Here is a 9,239-nt window from a genome sequence, read left to right as displayed (position 1 = left end):
GAGACGGAGTCTCGATCTTGTTACCCAGGCTGGAGTGCAATGGCGCGATCTCGGCTCACCACAACCTCCGCCTCCTGGGTTCAGGCAATTCTCCTGCCTCAGCCTCCTGAGTAGCTGGGATTACAGGCACGTGTCACCATGCCCAGCTAATTTTTTGTATTTTTAGTAGAGACAGGGTTTCACCATGTTGACCGGGATGGTCTCGATCTCTTGACCTCGTGATCCACCCGCCTCGGCCTCCCAAAGTGCTGGGATTACAGGCGTGAGCCACCGCACCCGGCCTGTTTTTCTAAATCTCTGCAACCCCGGTGCACAGCCCTGGGCCTGGTACACAGCAGGTGCTCAATAAATGATGCTGAATAAATTAATGTGGGAAAACACACAGGGACAGTTCATTGCTCTGCCTCACACTTAGCCATTTCTTTCTCTGCCACACTCTGTCGCCAGGCTGGAGTATACTGGTATGATCTGGACTGACTGCAACCTCCACCTCCTGGGTTCAAGCAATTCTTCTGCCTCAGCCTCCCGAGTAGCTGGGACTACAGGTGCATGCCGCCACACCTGGCTAATTTTTGTATTTGTTAGTAAAGTCGGGGTTTCACCATGTCGGCCAGGCTGGTCTCAAACTCCTGGGCTCAAGCGATCCTCCCACCTTGGCCTCCCAAATTGCTGGGATTACAGGCATGAGCCACTGCGCCCGGCCACACTTAGCCATTTCGATTTCTAGTCTTCCATTCTGCCATCTGAGCTGGTTTTGCTACTGGGACCTACTGGGTGCCCCCTGCCGACCCCAGGCAAGGCTCAGACCCTCCATGACATGCTCCACACCCCTCCTCCGTGGTCCCTGCCATGGGTCTAACTTTAGGTCATCTGGGAGCATTGGGTCTTGAGGACTAGCACAGTGCCCGGTCTCCTAATATCAAGGTCCCCCAATATCAGTTGAGCGCCTGGTTGACTCACAGGCAGCATAGAGGGGCAGGGAGTGCTGACCTGGTGGGAGGCGAGCCCCAGGGCTGGACTGGTGAGCTCCCCGCCATCCTGAGATTTCTCCCTGGCCAGCCTGGCTGCTTCCTTCACTTCCTGGAACTTCTCGGCAAACTAGGGGAGTGGGGAGGAACAGACAGTCAATCCCCAGCCCATCCCCACAAACCAGGTAACCGCCACCCAGCGACAGCCCCGTCACTTTGGAACTGTACCCATTCCCTCATCACACACCTTGGAAGAAGGAGAGAAGGTCTGAAAATGATGTACCATGGTGGGTGGGCAGGTGGCATCAGATCATGGAGGCGGTATTTTAATACATTGGGCCACATTGAGAAAGGGAAAGGAATTCCCTTTTCCTCTTTTTCATTTTTTAGATGGAGTTTCGCTCTTGTTACCCAGGCTGGAGTGCAATGGCATGATCTCGGCTCACCGCAACCTCCGCCTCCTGGGTTCAAGCAATTCTTCTGCCTCAGCCTCCTGAGTAGCTGGGACTATAGATGCGCACCACCACACCCAGCTAATTTTTTTGTATTTTTAATAGAGACGGGGTTTCACCATGTTGACCAGAATGGTCTCCATCTCTTGACCTCGTGATCCACCCGTCTTGGCCTCCCAAAGTGCTGGGATTACAGGCGTGAGCCACCGCGCCCGGCCTCCTCTTTTTCCTTTTAGGAAAGGGTCTCAATTAGTCACCCAGGCTGGAATGCAGTGGCATGACCTCGGCTCACTGCAGCCTTGACCTCCCTGGCTCAGGTGACCCTTCCATCTTACACCTCCACCAAGTAGCTGGGACTCCAGGTGTGTGCCATCACGCCTGGCTAATTTTGTGTATTTTTTGTAGAGACAGGGTCTAGCCATTTGCCCAGAATGGCCCTTTTCCTCCTTTTTTTTTTTTTGAGATGGAATCTCGCTCTGTCACCTAGGCTGGAGTGCGGTGGCACGATCTCAGCTTACTGCAACTTCTGCCTCCTGGGTTCAAGCGATTCTTCTGCCTCAGGCTCCCGTGTAGCTGGGACTACAGGCGCGTACCATCAAGGCTGGCTAATTTTTGTATTTTTAGTAGAAGTGGGGTTTCACCATGTTGGCCAGGCTGGTCTCGAACTCTTGACCTCGTGATCCACCCACCTCAGCCTCCCAAAGTGCTGGGATTACAAGTGTGAGCCACGGTGCTCACCATTGTTTTCCCTTTTTTTTTTTTTTTTTTTTGAGATAGAGTCTCACTCTGTCACCAAGGTCAGAGTGTTGTGGCACAATCTTGGATCACTACAACCGCTGTCTCCCAAGTTCAAACGATTCTCCTGCCTTAGCCTCCTGAGTAGCTGGGACTACAAACATGTGCCACCATATTCGGCTAATTTTTGGTTTTTTTTTTTTTTTTTTTTTTTTTTTTGAGACGGAGTTTCGCTCTTGTTACCCAGGCTGGAGTGCAATGGCACAATATCGGCTCACCGCAACCTCCGCCTCCTGGGTTCAGGCAATTCTCCTGCCTCAGCCTCCTGAGTAGCTGGGATTACAGGCACGCGCCACCATGTCCAGCTAATTTTTTGTATTTTTAGTAGAGACGGGGTTTCACCATGTTGACCAGGATGGTCTTGATCTCTTGACCTCGTGATCCACCCGCCTCGGCCTCCCAAAGTGCTGGGATTACAGGCTTGAGCCACCGCGCCCGGCCTTAATTTTTGTATTTTTAGTAGAGACAAGGGTCTCACATATTGGCCAGGCTGGTCTCGAACTCCTGACCTCGTGATCCGCCCGCCTTGGCCTCCCAAAGTGTTGGGATTACAGATGTGAGCCACCATGCCTGGCCTTTTATATTTATATATTTATATATTTCGGGAGATGGTGTCCCTGGTCTTGAAATTTTGAGCTCACGTGATCCTTCCACCTTGGCCTCCCAAAGTGTGGGGATTATAGGTAATGAGCCACCATGTCCAGCCCATTTTCCTCTTTATCAAGCCTATTTCAACAAAGAGAGCCTCAGGTGGGTGCTAATCTGTCTTTAACACCTGTTACCATTCCTTTGTAACAAAGAGATTAGGTCTCAGGCTCTAGGAGACATCGGAAGTCAACGAGAAAGAAATCATCCCGCCGGGCGCGGTGGCTCACGCCTGTAATCCCAGCACTTTGGGAGGCCGAGGCGGGTGGATCACGAGGTCAAGAGATTGAGACCATCCTGGTCAACACGGTGAAACCCCGTCTCTACTAAAAATACAAAAATTAGCTGGGCATGGTGGCGCGTGCCTGTAGTCCCAGCTACTTGGGAGGCTGAGGCAGGAGAATTGCTTGAACCCAGGAGATGGAGGTTGCGGTGAGCCGAGATCGCGCCATTGCCCTCCAGCCTGGGTAACAAGAGTGAAACTCCGTCTCAAAAAAAAAAAAAAAAAAGAAATCATCCCATCCTTGTTTTTGTTGTGTTAAATGTTTACATTTACCACCTACTTATGACGAGCAATACCAATTCCCCAGCTAGGATAGGATATGTTTCTCCCCACCCCCCCCCAGTTTTAAAATAAATTTTCTTAGTTAAAAAATAATTTTTTAGGCTGGGTATGGTGGCTCATGCCTGTAATTCCAGCACTTTGGGAGGCCAAGTGGGGTGGATCACCGGAGGTCAGGAGTTCAAACATGGTGAAACTCTATTTCTACTTAAAATATAACCATTGTCTGGGTGTGGTGGCAGTCACCTGTAATCCCAGCTACTAGGGAGACTGAGGCAGCAGAATTGCTTGAACCCAGGAGGAGGAGATCGTAGTGAGCCGAGATCACACCACTGTACTCCAACCTGGGCAACAAGAGTGAAACTTCATTAAAAAAAAAAAAAAAAAAAAGGAAAGAAAGAAAGGAAAATTCTTAAACTTCTAGAAGAAAACAAAAAAGGCCGGGCGTGGTGGCTCATGCCTGTAATCTCAGCACTTTGGGAGGCCGAGGCAGGTGGATCACCTGAGGTCAGAAGTTCAAGCCCAGCCTGGCCAACATGGTAAAACCTTGTCTCTACTAAAAATACAAAAATTAGCCAGGCAAGGTGGCAGGCGCCTGTAATCCCAGCTACTCTGGAGACTGAGGTGGGAGAATCACTTGAACCCAGGAGGCAGAGGTTGCCGTGAGCCGAGATCATGTCACTGCACTCCAACCTGGGGGACAGAGTGAGACTTCATCTCAAAAAAAAAAAAAAAAAGAAGAAAATCTTCATGAAAGCACTCATCATCAACAAAACCATAGATAAAGATAATAATGTAGCCGGGCACGGTGGCTCACGCCTGTAATCCCAGCACTTTGGGAGGCCGAGGCGGGTGGATCACGAGGTCAAGAGATCGAGACCATCCTGGTCAACATGGTGAAACCCCGTCTCTACCAAAAATACAAAAAATTAGCCGGGCATGGTGGTGCGTGCCTGTAATCCCAGCTACTCAGGAGGCTGAGGCAGGAGAATTGCCTGAACCCAGGAGGTGGAGGTTGCAGTGAGCCGAGATCGCGCCATTGCACTCCAGCCTGGGTAACAAGAGCGAAACTCCGTCTCAAAAAAAAAAAAAAAGATAATAATGGAAGTATAGAGAGGGCACAGGGCAGAGGGAGGTGACGATGAAGGTATCGCTGGGGCATGTGGGGAAGTGCCCAGCCCAGCCACCCACTTGATGTCCCATAGAGGAGCAGGGTATATCCAAAATTAGAGCTAGAGGCAGTAGAACTAGGAATTAAGGGAGGGGCCGTGGCTCACATCTGTAATCCCAGCACTTTGGAAGCTGAGGTGGGCAGATCATTTGAAGTCCGGAGTTCGGGACCAGCCTGGCCAACATGGCAAAACCCCATCTCTACTAAAAATACAAAAAATTAGACAGGCGTGGTGGTGGGCACCAGCTACTTGGGAGGCTGAGGCGGGAGAATCGCTTGAACCCGAGAGGTGGAGGTTGCAGGGAGCTGAGATCACTCCAGCCCGTCTCAAAAAAAAAAAAAAAAAATGAACTAGGACTCAAACCATCGAACCTTAAAGGGGCTTCCTACATGCTCATCTCATCCTACATGCCCATCCTGCAGATGGGAAGATAGAGGACCTGCTTGAGGTCCCAGAGCATGCCCAGGAGAAGAACTGGGCTCAGCCTCATCCCTTCCCTCCACCTCCCCCTCACCCGGCCCACCTGTGTCAGATGCTGTTCAGAGGCAAAGCCGAGGCCGTAAACGGTGTTGGCACGACTGTCCGCCCACTGCCCGAACTTCTGGGAGGTTTTGGTAAAGGTCATGTTGGGAGTGACAGTGCTGTTGATGATGGCCTGGGGTTGGGGAACAAAGTTCAAGGTTGATGGGACAGATAGTAACAGACATGAAACCCCCAGGTATCACCTTGTATTAGCGTCTGGAAAGTCTTTACTCTGAGCCATTTCAGGAGACAGACTAGGGCCCTGGAAGGCTCAGAGTTTCCCATCCCTTGGGCACACAGCAAGCCAGCCGCCAGACCCAGGCGTGTCACCAGGACCCCTGGTGCCTCTGCCCCACCCAGACCCCACCCGGACCTTGGCGCCCCCGATGCTGATGATGCGGTAGACATTTCGGGTGGCATCGTAGAAATAGGAGACAGTGAGTGCATGCTTGCCCGCCGGGATCCAGTTTCGCTTGGTGGTCGGGTCGATTTGGAACACGTGCGCCCGTGTGCTGAAGATTGGCTGCTCCCTGTGTGGGGAGAGGGTGATCAGTAGGGGCCGGGCACCCCCCCCCTTAGAAAGCTCAGGTCCAGGCTGGGGAGGTGGGAGCTCACCTGGCTGTGGACATTGGTCAGGCTGGGCTGGGCAGGCTCTAGGGGGCAGCCAGAGAGGTGGCAGGAGCTGCTGGTTTGGCCCTAGGGAGAGAGGAGGGACTATGAGTGACCCTCAGGCCACGCTGAGGGAGGCCAAGCAGGTTCCAGCTCAGTACCCATTATCACAGAACTTTCAATCAAAAAGGCAAGAGAGGCCCAAAGCACACCCGGTGCTTTGGGAGGCTGAGGCAGGAGGATCATTTGAGCCTAGGAGTTCGAGACCAACCTGAGCAACGTGGTGAGACGCCCCCCCCACCTCTACCAAAAATTTAAACAATTAGCCAGGTGTCGTGGCATGTGCCTGTGGTCCCAGCTACTCGGAAGGCTGAGGTGGGAGGATTGCTTGAGCCCAGGAGGTCAAGGCCGCAGTGCAATGAGCTATGATAGCACCACTGCACTCCGGCCTGGGCAAGAGAGGGAGATCCTGTCTCCACAAAAGAAAGAAATGATAGAAAGAAACAAAAAGACAAGATTATTATTATAGATCACTCAGAGCAAGTGGACCCCATCTTTCTTTGTCTGGGGGAAGCCCCCTCCACAACCTGTGCAGGAGATGGCCCTCTGAGAGGAGCCAGGTGGCTGCTGTTGACATCCAGATGTAAATCTCTCATCGTCCTAGTTACTGCACCCCCCACCCTGCCCCATGAAGCCCCCTCCATCCTGGGCTGAGTTGTGGAGGCCACATATCTGTGAGTTCTTTCCATTCACCCACAACTGGCCAGGGAGAGGTTCTCCATCAAAAACGGGGGCATTGAGAGGTGTGTAGTACTGGGAGACCAGCTCCCCTCTACGCCCTGCAGAGGGACCCCCCCCCCAGCTCCCACCCTAGCTAGAGGCACACCTGGCAGACCAGAGTCCAAATCCCCAGGGAGCCCCCAGCCAAGTTAAAAAGACAAGATGTAGCCAAACAGCCAATCCCAGTGCCCACCTCGGGGAGCAGAGCAGAATGCACACTGGGAGAACAGGGCTCCCCAACCTCGCCATTGGTCCATCCAGCCACCCCGGATGTGCAGGGGACCAAGGAGGGGTTTGGGGGAGGGGGAAGATAGGCGGGGGAGGGGAGGCCCCGGCCCAGCAGCCTCTGTGGTCAAAGGGGGTATGCCCCCCCCATCCTGTCCTGGGCAGCTGCTGTGCCGGTCACAGGGTCTGAAACCGGAGCCCCTGAGTGGGGGTGGGGCGGGAGCTCTGGCCTGGACCGCAGGCGGGTCCTGCGCCAGGTGGGAGTTGGGGGACCAGGTGGGAGTTGGGGGACGCAGGGGTCCCGGGAACCCAGGCCCTTCCGGTCCGGCCGCTCCTGCTGCGACTTGCAGCGTTTGGGGAAAGTTACTCACCAACTAGTCATGCGCTCGGATGCCGCCGGCCACGGGGCTCCCGGAGGGGGGTCCGACACCGCCCAGTGCCCGGGATCCCCAGTCTGGCCGGTGGGTGAGGCCCCATCCCATGCACCCCAGTCCGGGGGGCAGGGAGGGGGCTAATATTCATTCAGGATCCAGTCCCCACCCGAGGCGGGAGGACACCCAGTGCGCGACCCAACTCCGGGACGCGCGCCCTGACCCTGGAACTTCCGAGATTCCCGCGACAGCCCCGTCTCTGGGCACAGAACTTCGGGGACACCTCCTCGAACCCCAGGTCCGGAACTCCGGGGACTGCCCCCCGTGCCGCCTCCTCTAACCCGGTCCGGAACTTTGGGGACCCCCTCGTTGTCCCGGACGCCTAAACTTCGAAGACCCCCTGCCACCCTTCCAGTCCCCGGTCCGGGACGTCGGGGCCCCTCCCACGCCAGGCTCCCACCCCAGGTCCGCAACTTTGGGGACTCCTCCGCAGCCTCCTCCAACACCCGGTCCAGAACTTTGGGAACCTCCCGCGCCGTCCCCTCACCGACCCTGACTCCAGAACTTCGGGACCCCCGCGCTCCCTCCGGCCCTGGAACTTGGGGACCCCTCGCGCCGCTCCCAGTCCCCAGGTCCGGAACTTCTGGGGACCCCCCGCGCCCTTCCCTTGGCCCCGGGACTTCGAGGCCCCCGCGCTCGCGGCGCAGTCTCGGCCGGCCGGGCTCACCCCGCGAGTGTCCGGGCGCGAGTCGGGTGCGGCCCCCGCGGCGCTGACTCCGCGCAGCCGGGCACCCCGCTCGCTCCCTGGCTCCCGGGCCCGCGCCCTCCGCGCCGCCCTCCGCGCCGCCCGCGTCTTTGTCTGCGCCGCCGCCGCCGCCGCCCGCGCCGCCTCCGGTCCCATCGCGGCGGGTCCCGACGCGGCCGCCGCCCGCCCCGCCTCCCCGGGCCCCGAGGCCGCCCCGCTGCGCCCCCTGCCGGCTGTTTGCACCGGGCCGGGTGGGGGAGGGGCGGGGAGGGGCGGAGGTGGGGGGGCTGGGGCGGTGGAGGGGGTCTGGGGGGTGCGGGGGGTCGGGACTGGGAACAGAGGGTGGGGACAGAGAGACAGAAGGAGAGGGACATCTGGGATGAGAAAGAGACCCAGAAACAGTCACGGCGGAGACAGGCAGAGAGACAGGAAGCAGATGGAGAGATACGGGGACAGCGATGTGACCTCACCCTCCTGTCACCTCTCAGGGGACAGCTGCCTCTGTCCCCACCACCTGAGGTCATGACTTTGGGCCTGTGAGGGAGGTCAGGTCCCTCCCGGGCTGACGTGGGTGGTTCAGTGAGGTTGCGGAGGGGGCTCTGGGTCCCGTCCAGCCACGGGGCTCTCGTTTCCTGGCAACACCGATTAAGCACCTACTGTATGCAGACAGTGCATACAGTAGGTGCTCAATGGGTGTTGCCAGGAAACGGAAGAGATCAGCTTCGGGAGGGAACAGGAAGCAAGACAAAGAAAGAGAAGCCTTCCTGTCTGTTCTGCCAGCTGCATCCCTGGGCAGAGCATCTGCCCACCTCTGTCCCTCCCAAGACAATGGTAAAATGCCCATGATGGTTGGATTAAGGTTATCATTGCTCTTGTTTGAGGGTCCCAAAATCCCGGGTCTCTCATCTCCAATGCATGGTGTGTCCCCTCAGCCGCCACTGGCCTGGGTTTGTCACCTCTGGTCACAAGGAGCGTCCCATTCTCACACTTGCCAGGAGAGCGTCCTTCCAGAGCTGAGCTGGGATCCATCTCCCCAGCCCCAAGCCCATGGGTCGCACTTGTCAATCCCGGTGCTGCCCTCTCTCTGGCACCTTCCCCAAAATCACACATTGCCCTTGGTTTGTGGGCAGAGGCCCTGCAGCTCCCTGGAACCAAGGCCTGTGGCGCCCTAAAGCTCTGAGCCTTGCATTTGAGTCTCTTTCTTTCTTTCTTCTTTCCTTTCTTTCTCTGTCTCTCTTTCTTTCTTCCTTTCTCTTCTTCCCTCCCTCCCTTCCTCATTCGCTCTCTCCCTCTCTTTTTCTTTTCTTTTTTTAAAAAATTATTTTTTATTTTCTTTTTAAATTTTTATTCTTTTTTTTTTTGTTTTTTAAGACGGGGTTTCACCATGTTGGTC

General features: G+C 55.8%; 1 protein-coding gene across 1 annotated transcript in view; it reads right to left on the bottom strand.

Moving 5' to 3' along the window:
* HOMER3 (homer scaffold protein 3) overlaps positions 1-7,754 on the bottom strand; it is an 11,534-nt gene extending 3,780 nt beyond the window's left edge. The window contains exons 1-5 of the mRNA XM_032267849.1: positions 7,102-7,754; positions 5,732-5,813; positions 5,490-5,646; positions 5,118-5,249; positions 991-1,098 (exon numbers count right to left, since the gene is read on the bottom strand). Of these exons, the coding sequence (XP_032123740.1) occupies positions 991-1,098; positions 5,118-5,249; positions 5,490-5,646; positions 5,732-5,745 (411 nt within the window). The 5' untranslated portion in view covers positions 5,746-5,813; positions 7,102-7,754. The remainder of the gene's footprint in view (positions 1-990; positions 1,099-5,117; positions 5,250-5,489; positions 5,647-5,731; positions 5,814-7,101) is intronic.
* Between the last annotated feature and the right edge of the window lie 1,485 nt (positions 7,755-9,239).

This window comes from Sapajus apella, unplaced genomic scaffold, assembly GCF_009761245.1.
Source record: "Sapajus apella isolate SASKATOON/1434 unplaced genomic scaffold, GSC_monkey_1.0 scaffold173, whole genome shotgun sequence".
Taxonomy (NCBI): domain Eukaryota; kingdom Metazoa; phylum Chordata; class Mammalia; order Primates; family Cebidae; genus Sapajus; species Sapajus apella.
The sequence above is the reverse complement of the archived record's forward strand: the minus strand, read 5'-3'. Positions and strand labels throughout refer to the sequence as shown.